The sequence below is a fragment of the Vipera ursinii genome (assembly GCF_947247035.1).
Source record: "Vipera ursinii genome assembly, chromosome: Z".
Lineage (NCBI taxonomy): Eukaryota > Metazoa > Chordata > Lepidosauria > Squamata > Viperidae > Vipera > Vipera ursinii.
Window position 1 is genome coordinate 37592258 of NC_139517.1, and position 14915 is coordinate 37607172.

A 14915-nucleotide genomic window follows, 5' to 3' on the forward strand; every position below is an offset into this window, starting at 1 on the left:
CGCCGCCTAGTGGCCAACCGTATAAATAGCTGCGTAGAATCCTCAGTTATCAGTTCTGTTCCTGTTACTACAATAAAGCAATGTTCCTGTTTGAACCCTCTCGTCTTGCCTCCTGCCTCCAAGAAACCCACTACACAACAACTGATTCTACATTGTGAAAGTTAGCATGATGTATAAAGCCAGTGCAACTATCAGGCAAAATGTTGATGACTATACAAATATGGTCACTCATTACATTTTCTGCACAAGGAGTTGGCAAATGTGGGGTTTTGTATTAAAATTGATTTTATCAGTTGTTATGAAGTGTTCATCCATCCCAGCAGTTCTAACCATTTTAGGCTGAGAAAAGAGAGGGACAATGCTTGGTGGTATCTTGGCAGCTGGATTAAGTTCAGAACCACCATTCTGAGACTGAGCTTGACTTGTAGATGGCTCATAGGTTAGGCCCAGTGTCTCAAGTTACTTGTTTCCTTCATATAGGTTTTGTTTCATTTTTCATTTTGTCTGCTGATGATTTTGGGAGAATTGGAAAGCTTGCATATTATTTTGTGTCCTTTGGGATGGTCCTTAAAAAGACATAACCTTGCGCTTGATTTTAATACCTTTTCTGGCCAATAAGCTCACTCCAAGGGGTGTCAAATAGAGATCTCTGGAGGTGGTTGGGTGACAGGCTACAGTATACAAAAACTCTATGTGATTCTCTTGTCTTCATACTGTTTCTTGGTATGTGTGTATTTTTAAAAAGACCAAACATAGCTGGCCATCCATTTCAGCCCATCTGCTTGGTTTTGTAACCGATTCCATATTTTCTCACATTTTCAAATGTACCTTTGAGGACCAGAAACCTATAACCAGGAACACCAATACAGTGGGACTTTTAAGAAGCTGGGTTCTGCATGCCTTGCCATATTTAATAACTATCTGTTATATGTACATACACTCTTAAACAGTAGAAGAGTCTAGTTGGGCTCAAATTCTCCTCCTCTAGTCTGTATAAATGTTGGACCAATTGCAGGCATGGTTCAATTAGGCAAACATCCACAAACATGAACGCTCCTCCTTATACAAAAAGAACTGGTTGTCTCAAACCTCCATCCTTGCCCTCCCATCATTTGATCCACTTCCTCTTTCTTGGATGTGCCTTTCAAGAAAGGAAGAAAGTTTTCACATAAATCTATTTCTCTATGTCATTACCCATTCTCTCTACATATCTTGCAGCACACTGAATCTCATCTCTCTGTAAAATACATGTCAGGCATACCATAGTTGTCTTCTCCAGCCTGGGGTTGCAGGTTCACAATCAGCCTGAATAATGAGCTCCAAAGCTTGTTGATGCTTTTATTTGGATGTTGACTGTGTGTGTGTGTGTGGGGGGGGGAGGCAGGGGGACATTCGTCCCAAGAAACTATTATTTATTTGTCCCGCGGAATGTTAGGACTTTACCTTCCCAAAAACATTCTGGGTTCGGGTGTTTTGTCTGCATCCAGGTGATTAATCGGCCAATTTCAATGTATACATGGTTGTACTTTGACAATAAAGGTTCATTCATTAATTATGCCTTCCGGATGCCTCAGGTTGCCCTCTCTGTTCTTACCATCCCCTCCTACTTTAGCAGGCAATTTCTCCCAGCTAAGGACAAAATTCTACTTGCGTGGCGATGTGTGTGCGTGTCCGTGTTTTTTTTCTCTGTGTGTAGGGGCGGGCTCTCTCTCTCTCTGGTGCCAGGCGGGGTTTTCAATCCCCAAAGGAGAGCAGTCGTCCTTAGCGAACGGGGGAAACCCACCCTCGCTCAAACGCCCAGTGGCTAAGGGGACGGGCGCGCGCGCGCGCACACACACACACACACACGCACGCACTGGTTCTTCCACTTAGCACCACACACCTACCCTCCACCCCTCGGGAACCGCAATTTTCTCACTCCCTCTGCCGCGATTTCTCCTAAGCTGCCCAAATGCTGACGGAGAGGACCCGGTAGTGTCCACCGTCCGCAGACATTCGCACAACTAGTCCAGCCTTGACACGCGTGGTGTAATCACCTGGCAAATTTCCCGCGTGTTGCCCAGGCGTGATGGGGACCTTTGCGGAGGGCTGGGGTCATCGATTTCGGGTTCCGGGAGGCTCTGAAGCCTGCGGTTTCAAGGGATAACAAAAAGAGAGAGAAGGCGGGAGGAGGGAGGAAAGGGAGAAAAGCCGCAATGCCTGTTGCTTGGACGGGGAGCGTGGCGGATTCTGAAGACGCCCCTTCCACCCTTTCGCCTTGTTTCTTCGCCCCTTGGGCTGCAGGTCTCCGGAGGACCGAGGAAATCGGTGGCTGGAGGCAAGAGGCGACAGCAGGTGAGTCCCATCTTCCCTCCGCCCCGCGCGTATGGAACAGACGAATGGGGCGAGCAAACGGGGCTCTCCAAGGGCCCGCACTGCCGAAAGCCCGAGACAGTTGCAAAAAGGCGGCGGAGGCGCTAGGCTGCAGTGTGAAAAGAGCTGATGCAACTTTCCCGCATCGGTGAAAGTTGCATCTGAGGACAAACTCTTTTTCCCCCCCTCCATTCCCCCAGCCCTCACCTAGACAGACGTGCACCTGATCTGGTATTTACTCAGAAGCAAGGCAGCCCCTCGGACACTATTCCCTGGGAGTCGCTTACTTCCGAGGAAATGCGTGGAAAATCGCAGTGACCGAGGCTGCACATCTTTGATCGCTGGGAATCCTGCAGAGGAGCAATCGCGGGGCAATGGAGTCGCGCCGCAATTCGAGGCAGCTCTGGCTACTCAGACGGAACACCCCTCCCCCCGTGGGCCTTGTGGCTGGTTCAGCCAGCCCAAGATCTCAGCCTCGGCGATCTTTAGAAAGGAGTGGGAAGCTCCGAGGGGGAGGACTTTCGAAGGGCCACGGTACCTGGATTTTCCGGAGGGGGGCGGGAAAGGGGTGTGTGATTTTTCGACCTTCCTTCAGTACTCAGGTAAGACAACCAGCTGCGGAACGGAATCCTGAGCAGGCTTCATGTTTCCGCCTTTCGTTCTGCTACTGCCTTTGCTTTGGTTTCCTCATCTGAACTTCTAGGAACGACGTAGCGTATTGTGCTATTGTCAACTAAAGCTGGGGAATCTCCTACACTGAACGAGCGGCGAGTGTGCGCTTGTGTGCTCGAGCGTCTCTGTTAGGAAGAGATCTGCTCGGGTGCCCCCTTGTGGCTACCTTCTATATACAATATTTGATTTTTAACCTTAATTTGAAGAAGAGCGGGTGGGGAAAGAAAATGAAGATTTTGATCGTGAGAAAGCTGATTTGCACCTTCATTCGCACTTGGTCTGATGGAAATCATTAAGTCAATGATTTTTCATGGTGGGTTAAGAGTTTTCAACCGCCCTCTTTTTTTTTTAGAAAAACGTTTAACAGCTTTAACGTTTAACATTCTGTCAAGTTTTGCTTATATTTAAAAAGAAGATATTGAGATTGTGAGCTATTTTATAGCAGCATGCTAGAGAGTGGCCAGTTGTAACCATTTCTCCTAGCTCTTCATCGAAGTGTCAGGAGTATATGCATGAACATATAGACACACTCAGACACCGACACCCCCCACACACACATGCCGATCTTCTAAAATAATTAGACTGAATGGAGTAGCAAGAATAAAGTATAACAACCTGAAATGCTACACCATTCTTTAAAATGAAACATAGCATGCTTTTCTTCCCTTCAAGTTTGATTCTTATTTTAGCGTAGCCTTCTCTAATGTTCTTCCCTTCCCAGGTGTGTGGAGCCACATCTCCCATCATCCACATTCTGCAATCCATAATGCTGGAGATAGACATGATAGTCCCACATGTGATGCAAGGTTGAAGAGAAATGATGCACTTGTAAATCACATGGCGCAAACCTGATTCAAATTTTTTTTCATGCAGGTGTGCCAGACTTTCTCCATACAGATGCACATACAACATTAGCTTGCTGCCCCAGAAGATGGGCCATTCTAGTACTCATTCATCTATTCTATGTAGGAACAATATTACTTTAGATTTTTTTTTAAGAAAAAGACCTCCTTATTTTATTGCAGAGGACTTTCTTTCTGCAGATTAGAAGAAAGATGACATCAGAACAGCAGCAGTATCAAAAAATAGAAAAGGGGTGTGTAAGTGATGGTTTTGCTCTGCTACACCAAAATCTGCAGTTAGATGTGTTCTGAAGTTAGGCTTAAAAAACAACAAGCAGAATAAATCAGTAGAGGTATGCATGCTGCAGTCTAGAAGTCTGGAAATATCATAGGACAAGCACTCCAGGAGATATGGATGCTTTTCACATTGGCTCCTCTGGAGCTGTGCGCAATGGCTACTTTGTGTAAAAAGAGCATCCTTGGATCCGCTTCTTGACAACACTTGCAGAAATAAGCTCATGTTGCTGCTCAGGGGCTTATTAAAAGCTAGTTCAGACAGTAAGAATTTAGGGAAATTCTAAATGTTCAGAGCAAATCTATCTAAAACATTTTAATTGCCTCCCTTTTGTTCAAAAGGCTCCCAAGGTAATTTACAACATTTATAAAGATATACCGGGGCTGACACCGGGTAGTACAAAAGAAGTAATTAGGTTGCAATGCTTCACATCAACCACCTCCTTCTTGGTATCCCATAATCCCAACTAGCATAGCCATGTTAGCTAGAGAATTCTAGGATTATAGTCAAATAACAACTAGAACAGGGGTGTCAAATTCTCAACATCACGTGATGTGTCGCAACGTATCATGACTTTTTTTGCCATTGCTGGCAATGGGGTGGGCGCGATTTTGTCATGATGCATCTGGCCTGCGGGCCGGCAGTTTGACACCCCTGCTCTACCTTGTGCCCATAATTTTCAGACTTCTGATTCAGTGTCTTCAAAATGTTATGGTGCACTCATCATTCCTAGAGGCCCAGACTGAGGGACAGTCTTTGAGTCCCGATGTGTCTCAGTATACAGACATTCATCTCCTTCATTTCTTTTCCCTCTTCCTCTCAGTAAAAGGAAATTTAAGCAGAATTCTGAGAGAAAGGAATGAAGCAATAAAATTGCTCCTTCCAGCTCGCACACTGAGATTTCAAAAGATAAAAAGTCAAGAACTATTGTATATCCAGTGCTTTTTTTGTAAAAGAAAAAGGTGCCGGAACTCACACATGTCATACAGCCCACCTTGCCTACCTTACAAGGTTCCATCCAAAAAAGGTGCAGGAACTCCATTCTGAGCGTTCTATGACAAAAAAAGCCCTGTGTATATCTACTATTACGAAATACCTACTGCCTTCAGTAGGTATAAGGTACCAATCTCTTCCCTTGTGTCTCCAAGAACAGAGTGGAGGGAGGCATGTTATCATGGACATTATCATCATCATTACTGAGAACACTTCAGACGCTGGCCTCAAGTAGGACATCAGTAGCTATTTGGACAGTTCTGCCATTCTACTTACCTGCTTCTTTTCCTTTTGCATACTTAGTATTCTGTCTTAGTAGTTTCGTATTACTCAGTTAGGATGCTTGCTAGATTTATATATGTTCTGACTCTACTGCTGCTATCTTCAGGGATTCTGGGCTCCAGCCTTCTCAGTGATGACCTTCCTCCTTTGGGACGCTTATCCCTGCATATCTGGACCATCCCCTCCTACCTGTAAAAACATGGCTCTTCAGGAAGGCATTTGGAGATGAGTAAGATCATGCTACCCCCAATATGATGGCACATTGGATAGATTGATTATAATTGTACTTATTGCATTTTGCTCTTAATCTTATTCTTTTGATATGAAAAGCCACTCAATATCTCTGGACATGCAGTGGCATACCATTTGTTGCAGTAAACATTATAAATAAACCTCGTTAAATGTTTAGAACTAAATTACTAGAGGGTGTATACATTTAATAATGGCTTCAAAGGGATAATATCAGCTGCTGGGGGACCTAGTACCAGAGTCACTGATGTTTGTCTTGAATCCCAGAAAAATAAACCTATTTTACCTGAATGTCTGTTCACCTGACTCTACAAAATGTAAATTAGAACCTAAAAATCTGGCAGCTACACTGGTACTTGTTTGTGGCTCACCTTTGAATAGGTACATGTAAGCAGTTAGCTGATTTTCTGCCTTCCTAATGTTTGTGGCACACTAAGGCTCTGAAAAGCTTAAAAAACGGACCAATTTCAGATTTGAACTCTCTCATTTAAGTTGTATCACCTGATAAAGTGAAAGCCATTCTGACTCATCACTGCTGATCAGACAAAGGCTATCAACTACAAGCTGCAAAATCCAGATGATCCCGAAAGGGCAGCCAAGGGGTTATATAGTAACCCTTTGGTCATCAGGAGTTTAGTAGCTCAGATCTGGTAGGCTTAGTTACTAGAAGTTTTTCTACTGTTCCTATTTATGCATTCGTCCAAAAGCAAAGGCTAACACACTTTCTATTGTAGCTGAAATGTTGCTTTTAAAAACAGAAGAAAAATGAGTTTAATGAAGATTTCGCATTTGGCCAATGGTCTTCCATCAAAATGAATAGAATCCACAGAAGTGTTTGTTAACCTAAGCAATTTTGTGTAGACTTCAACTCCCAGAATTCTCCAGGCTTGGGAATTCTGGGAGCTGAAATCCACCCATCTGAAAATTGCTACAGTTGAGAAACGCTGATCCACAAAATACTCTTTGTTTCTCCTTTAACACTGGCAGCCATTTTAATTCCCACCTCAAGTCCAGCTCCTGTGCTCTTCACTGCGAGGCTGTGCTTACCCACTCAAGCCCCAACTTGCTCCCTTACTTCATAAGTAGCTTCAGTTCCTCAGACTGAATTATATCATAGCTCTTCTGAAAATGGTTGCCCTGACTGGCTAAGGTCTCTTTAGCTACTGTCTTGAAAACAAGGAAGTGCAGTATACTTCACGTGTGAAAGTGGTAAATTCTTAGACCTAAAGTCCCTTGATGTATATTAATTTCAAAGGGGCTTGCTCCAAGTCTCCTTGGTAACCATAGTGGTTAATTGGCTAGTCTATCATAGGCAGGGATTTCCTCATCATTCAGTCCATCATTTATAAAGGCTAAAATTGAATCCCTTTCATTGTTTAATGGGATTGCCTTTTTTTGGCAAAAAATCCATTTTCCTGAAAGGGAGGAAAGACCCAAACAACTTTGCTTCATTACTTTGATGGAATTCTAGACTCTGCTGCAAGACCTTTTTTTTTTTTGAAAGTCTACAGGACCTCTCCCTCTCTGGCTTTCTGGAATGGGCAAAGGTCCATTGAGTAGATCTGGAAAAGCCATTTAGCTGTTCCACTGATTGCATAGTATTCATTAAAAAAAGTATAGTATCTGCCATAACATTTTGCTTCCTGACTATGTTGTACACACATTCTCTCCTTCTGTATTTAAAAGAAAACTTACAAATATTCTCAACATCCTTAGAGGTGAAAATATAAAGATGTATAAGAAGAAGCTAGTATTCAGTGAAGTGCATTGAGAGTGAGCTTTAGCCACTAATTCCTGATTACAAAGAAAATATGCAGCATTAACCCTTAAGTCTAATTTAGTTGGTTTTGGTGCAATATATGGAAAAAATGCAGGTAGTTCTCAACTTGTAATAGTTCATTTAATGACTGTTTGAAGTTACAACACCACTAAAAAAAGTGACTTATAACTGTTGTTCATACTTATGATCTTGGGAGCATCCCCACGGTCACGAGATCAACATTCAGATGCTTGGCAACTGGTTCACATGTATGATGGTTGCCAATATTCCTGGGGGTCAAGTCATCCCCCTTTGCAACCTTCTGACAAGCAAAATCAATGGGGAATCCCGATTCACTTAACAACTGTGTTACTAACTTAACAACTGAAGTGATTCACTCAACAAATGTGGCAAGAAAGGTCACAAAGTGGGGTAAAGCTCACTTAACAAATGTCTCACTTAGCAACAGAAATTTTGGGCTCAATTGTGATCGGAAATCGATGGTATGTATGGTAGTTGATCCATCATACTTTCATTTCTTTATATGATGCAAAAATATAAATCAAAATATGTGGCATATTCAACTATATAACAAGGCATGGCTTAGCATGGTATATGCATCAAGTACAGTGGGTACCCTGATATTCAACTGCACTGAAACTCATCAAATTTGGTACTCAATGCATTTTGATGTGAAAATTTTGTCCTGGTACTCATCATTTGTTTGGTACTCAATGCACAAGCTAGAACTTGTTGCTGTTGGCTGCCTTGTGACTCACTACATTATTCTTTTTGGGAAAAATGTATTTGATACTCATTGTTTTTGGTACTCATTGCGTCTCCCCGATGTACCATTGTATTAGAGAATTTAAGCAGATATACAAGATTTTCCCCTTTAAATCTTCCCTTTCCAAGGCTAAAACTTCTGGCAATTTAGGATGAAGTTGGATCAGTAGATATTACTTTTCACTTAAAAAAAAAGGTGTGGGGGGGAAACAACTTCTGAGATGGATATGGTGATTTTTCTGTTTATTATATTTATTATTTTATTTACTTGCTAATTATAAAAAATATTTTGAATGATGCTCATATGACAGACATTTCAATCTGATTTACAGTTGTGTGTCAGAGATTGTTTTGGACATATTAATGAATGATTCATATTCAGAACTTGACGGCAAATGCCTGTTTCTGTTAGTTCTGCTGTTCCATCTTATCTCTAGGCAATTTAACATACAGGTGAAACCACTTGGAGAGTTTGCAAGCCATTCATATGGTGATGACACCCAATTATTTTTCTCTTTCCCACTAAAATCCAATAAAGTTGTTCCAACTTCTGAACTGATACCTGGTGTTTATAATAGCTCAAAATAAGGTAAACACATTAAAGCTTAATTCAGACAAGAGAGATGCTCTTGGTTACTTGATAGGCAGTGACATTTCCGTGCAGGACAAAGGTTGAAACTGCTACATGGGTATATTTCACAAACAGCTTATTTGATGCCAATGGAACTGGGTTTACCTCTTAGCAGGTTTCCCTTTTCTGCTAATGGTTACCTTCCCAACTCAACCTCAACTCATCTGAATGGGTTTTTTTTCCCTTTCAGAATTTATTTTGGAATTTACAACACGAATCATCTAAACTTTTCAAGTCTATATATGCCTCTCTTACAGTTTTTTTTAAACTACAGTCTTTCTTGTGCAGACATAGTTGGATTGTGTTACTTGGAGGGAGGGAGCCTTATTTGTTTGTTTAAAGTATGTCAGAATGGGACAAGGAAGATACTCAGAAGCAGTGGTCTAATCATTTTTTTTCTTGTATAATATATCATCTGTAAGCTCCCCAAATAAAGGATGTGTCTTTCCAATAGATCTGTCAATTTTAAATACAAAGCTACTCCATAAGTAGTCCTTACAGACATCTTCCTCATATCTGTGCAGACTGTCCAGGCTCTTGTGCAACTGATTTTTTAAAAATATTATTTTACTTAAATAGAAGTTAAATGGGAATCGGACATGTTGCAAAGCAAAGTAGCAGGGCCCAACCTCATTTTAAATAAAAGTGGCAGGTGACTGCCACCAGCCCAGAAAAAAAAGATAGTCCTAAATTGTAATGATAAACATTCTGTAGGACCAGAGATGATGGTGCAAAATATAACCTTCTGTTTTGTGAGTGATGTGATTCATCATGGCAACCAGTTTGTGAAGTGTACCCATGACAGAACTTTGAAAAAATAACTGCTCACAAAATGCTTTCAGAATTCCAAATTTGTTTCTCTCCAACCTCTCAGAATGATACTTTTGAGTATGCCGAGTGGGGTGCTGATAGCAGTCCCTTGTACCCAATTGGAGAGTGGAGTGGATAACTGAAGCGCCCCAACAAAATATGTTCTGGATGTCATAGAGAAAATCTTTGTACCACTGTGGATGTGCAATGCTTTACATCCTGGTCATTACCACAATGGATTCACGTTGCAGTTACGGTACATTGTGCTAATCTTTGGCTGTTCTAACAGGCTGCCTACACTATGCTTTCTTCAAGCCAGCTAATTCTTCTGTCAAAAAGAATTGAGATCTCTACTCTGGAGCCTGAACAACAGTTAATGGCTGATTTGGGTCATGTTCTCAATTGCTGGTGTAATCACCTGAGCTGATGTAGGTTTCATCTGCACCTGAGACAGGGTTTGTCATCTGCTTGGTGGTGGAACTCAATACTCTGGTGTGGAATTTAGTAGTCAGTGATCTTGTGAGAAGCTTGCATTTTATAATATGGCATTGTTAATAGAATTATAGTCTCATTTTATCTATCTGCCTGTCTATCATCTACCTGCCTGCCTGCCTACCTACCAACCTCTGTCATCTCCCATCTTTTTAATAGGAGTTGGCATGCATAGTGTTCTTCTGTTATTCCCCACAACAGCAACCTTATGAGGTAGGTTGGGCTGGGAGAAAGTGATGGGTCCAAAATCATCCACTGAACCTCCATGGGCTAAATATGGATAAGAACAAGGAGATCCTCTTAATATGTATATGGGAACTTCACAGGTTTTCAAGTTAAGTTGGAAAATGTGCATTAGGTATATTAGAAAAATAAGTATTTACATATCTGCATCTATAGTTGCTTTGGGTGTGTTTTGCTGAAAAAGTGTAACAGACAGATTAATTGTAAATTAACAGAGTACGTGCGGGTGCCTCCCATGCACTTGCACATATATTTTATTTATCTTACTTACTCAGTGCACGTTACATTAATTCATGCTATTCAATGATTGGGACAGTGCTCTTTACTATCTTAGTCCTGTCCCACAAGACCTTAGTCCTTTCCCATCAAGGTCCTAAGATTTCCTAAAACATTATGTGTCTTTCAGACTAGGAACAGCCAATCTCTCTGATTAGCATAATTTAGAATGTGAACCCATGTTTCAAATCGTAGTATAAATTTCTGCTAATAAAAGATAGCAGTTGGGTTCACATAACAGGTTCAATCTTAGGTAAGCCTTGATTAAAGGGGCATATGGAATGGGATGAATGTGCAAGATCACAGCTCCAACTATCCAATTAATTATGGGAGGTGACTTAGCCTTTTTGTGAGTGTAATGAAATACATTCCAATTGGTGGGAAATATTTTCCACTCTTGCAGTTCAGCTTTGTCCAATGTGAATCAATTCTGCATTAATATAGAAAATATACCCAGACCACGTACCTTTTGTTTGGATAGTGGAAATTCTAAAGTGTTGGTTCATACCTAGCTTTCCCCCGCCTGTTCTGTCTTTCACAGATAGCACTCCCTAAGTTCTATTCTCCAAGACTTCCTAAGAAACAGAGAAAGTACTGGAAGGAACAGATGACAGAGTGGATACACTGTTACCGGATGCCCCAATATGCCTTTTCTGGACTGGTTCCTCTACCACTCAGTTGCCATGTGGCTGCTCCTCCAGAGTTTTGTTCTGATGGCCTTTTGTTTCCACTCAGCCACCACTTTTCCCAAGGGGTGTTACCCCTCCACTGAAGATGGCTTCAAAACTTTCCGCTGCAGTAAAGCTCAACTTACAGTTATCCCAAAAGATATACCCAATGATACCAACAAGTTATACTTGGATTATAACAAGATTTCTTTCCTGCCCAATGACGCCTTCCAACATTTGCCACTTCTAGTAGAACTAGACTTGTCCCACAATGTCATAAATCGCATGGAAGTTGGAGTCTTTAAGGGCTTGTCAGAGAACCTGCATTCACTGGACTTGTCTTCTAACAAGCTAGTGTCAGTCAATAAAGATGTCTTCAGTTCACTAAAAGCCAAAGCCAACTTGTCCAACAATCCTTGGCTCTGTGACTGCACACTCCAGCAGCTCATTGAGAGAGTAGAGCTGGTTGCTGGTACCTCTGATGGGATTGTGTGTGATGCCTCTGCACGGAAAGAGCATATTGGCAAGCCCTTTCTGCAGTTGATTGGAGACATAGATTTCTGCAACATCTATAAAAAGACCACAGACATCGCCATGTTGGTCACCATGTTTGGCTGGTTCGCCATGGTGATCTCATATTTAATCTACTATGTCCGGCAGAATCAAGAGGATGCCCGGCGACACTTAGAGTATCTCAAGTCCTTGCCCAGCAAGCAGAAGAAGTCAGAAGAGTCATCTACAATTAGCACTGTAGTGTGACCAAAATGAATAACCCTTTCACCCTTACAAATCCCCAGAAAACCATTGTCCATTGGAGTAGATAGGTTTTACATCTACTTCAGGTGGGTCATGTCTGCTAGATGCTTGAATGCACAATGGCTGAAGAGACTGTTATTAAACAAAGAATGAAATTTTTAAAAGACTTAAGGAGGTAAGGCCTTGCTTATATAAAAGGCCTGTCTTTCATTCCTGAGCAATGAAAAAACACAAGTAATCATAAATCATAGCCATGGTTGAATTCATTGGCACAATCAATGTATGGAATAGTGCCATGTTATGTATCAGTTATTTCTCAGTCCTGCAATTGAGGCACCATCACAGCCAGACTTTGTAACACCTCTTAGTTCTCAACTTGTACTAGTCCATGGAGGAAGTTCTCATCATATAATGTTCCAAGAATGCCAATAATTGGAAGTGAGATGATTGTTGTTTTCTCTTGTTGTCACAAGGATTTTGCTGCAGCCCCAAATTATTGGAGTCAAGAGTAAACTTCCCCAACCTGGCTTCCATTAATTGTGCTGGGCTTTTAGGAGTTGTCCTATGCAATTCTAGATTTTGGGAAGGCAGAATAATAATAATTAAGTACTAGAAGACATGCGAGCCTGTTATTCATGTGCAAATTATCCCAAATTCATATCCTTTTCTTTGAACACACACGTTGATAATCACGGCTGAGTTCTCTCTCCAATGCTTCATATCAAAAACTTTATTTTTAAAAATATATATTTTACTGATTTTACAATCACAGTCCCTAGTGCCTAGTGAACAGCTGTTGTCTTGGTTCATATATTAAAAAAACCAATAATAACTAATAGTCAATAATGAATAATTTTTATAATTCCATAATTAGCGTATTAATTAGTAGTATATTTATTTGATCTTCCGTACTTCCAATAGTATTCTCCTTCATCAACAGATTAATCCTTAATATGCATAAATGGTTAAATATAGGCATTTTTTCATGTTTGTACAAATAATAATAATGTCCATATATGATATATTTTTAATTAACTTGTATTGTATTTATAAAAATCATCTTATTAGTTCCTTATGCATCCCATTTTCATAATTCTTATTTAAGCTTAGTTTCCCCTTAATATTCAAACCATTTTTATCAGTCATAAGTTTCTTAATACTGATTATCTAAATATCCAAGCTTTCCATTTACATACACCATCCCAATATTTTCGTATTTCATGTGTTATAAGGATACTGTACTATTTATCTTACAACATCTACATATAACATCTTTTTTGATCGGCTTATATTTCACTTATATTTGTAAAAAGTCACTATATATCTTGTTTTCAAAATTTTTAAGCTTAATTTCCCCTCAATATTTTGGTCATTCCTCAGTCCTAGTTTTCTTCATATTAGTTACCTTTAAATTTCAAACTTTTCATTTACATATATCATCCCAATATTTTTACATTTTATATATTGTAAAAAAATACTATACTACTTAAATCTCTTATCCCTCTTACTATAGAGCCCCTTTATATCCAAAATTACCTGTTCTTTTAACCACATTCAACCAGGTGTTTGCTCATGTAGTATTCCATCTGGTTAAAGTTTTTTTAAAAAGAAATATTTTTCTTATTTGCAGGAATCTATTAGTACATTAAGTACAAAGGGAGGGATAGAAACAAGGGTCAATGTTCTGAAGTTTTAAGCCATTACCATTTTTACTGCTCTTGTAAGATTCTTTATGGGGCCTATTTAGAAATGGAAAATTCCGATTGAACTGTTGCAGCAAAAATTCAGAAAAGGGACGCAAAGAAAACATACATAGTCACCTTGATTCAGAGAAAGCCAGGAACAGCAGAAGCTGCAGACGAGTTATCTGCTTCTGCAGCCAGATCAACTAGCTATAAAGGTATGTACACAGCTACTTTGTGTGTAGGGGAAGAGGTAGTACATGATTTCACCTGCTTCAGAACTTCTCTGTTCAGCACATGGCTTGGTGAAGTCTTATCCTAGGTAAGCAACCTTTTCTGCAGCTGTGTGTTATAAAAAAAAAAGGTATCTGCTGTGCCGTGACTTCACTTGATCAGTGTGTGATTATGCTTTTCACTCATTTTCTTTCTAGTTACAAATGGTTGCATCATGACACCAGTGATACAGGACTTCAAAAAGCCTAACAGTTGAGAGCTTTGATCATTCTGATGAAATAACTTAGATAAATAATAATTATTACACAGAAATCATCAGCCAATAGCCAATATTATTTAGCTGGGCACCTATAAGCAACATATGTCACATGACCAAGAAATGTATAGCAGTTGTCTTTTTTTTTCTTCTCTCAAGGGGAACACTGCACACTTTCTTTAGCTAAACTCTCTGGACTTAAAAAAAGTGGAAATTCAAACACGTCAATAGTTTTTAAAATGGGTCAATTTTTTAAATATAACCTGTAGCAATAGCTGGATATCCATTTTGCTGGAATGTTTCACTTCTACTCATGAATATGGACTTATGGATCACTTATATAAATATTTGGATAAGTAGTCAAACATGAAGTGCAAGATACATCTACAGTATATGTAAGGTATAGAATAGAATAATGAGGGTTGTGTTCTTCAATACCTTTTTAAAAAGCAAAAACAGTTCTAGAATCAAATTCAAAAATAACTTAATGGGTTTCCAAAAGAGCATTGCTTTCTTTGTCAGAACCAGAAATATGAATCTGTAAAACAGAGGAAAGGAGGGGGGGGGCGCCATTCACATCTTGCATTTTGTTATTTTTTCTCTCCTAGAAATGGTCTGCTTGTGTGAATAAGAATCC

At 40.1% G+C, this 14915-nt stretch overlaps 1 protein-coding gene across 1 annotated transcript; it reads left to right on the plus strand.

Annotated features, from left to right (window-relative positions):
* Positions 1 to 11326: 11326 nt before the first annotated feature.
* LRRC3C (leucine rich repeat containing 3C) lies at positions 11327 to 12204 on the plus strand (the record flags this gene model as incomplete). The annotated part of the gene is made up of 1 exon (XM_083376447.1): positions 11327 to 12204. The coding sequence occupies one exon, from the start codon at positions 11327 to 11329 to the stop codon at positions 12107 to 12109; it is 783 nt and encodes a 260-aa protein (XP_083232573.1). The 3' UTR covers positions 12110 to 12204.
* Between the last annotated feature and the right edge of the window lie 2711 nt (positions 12205 to 14915).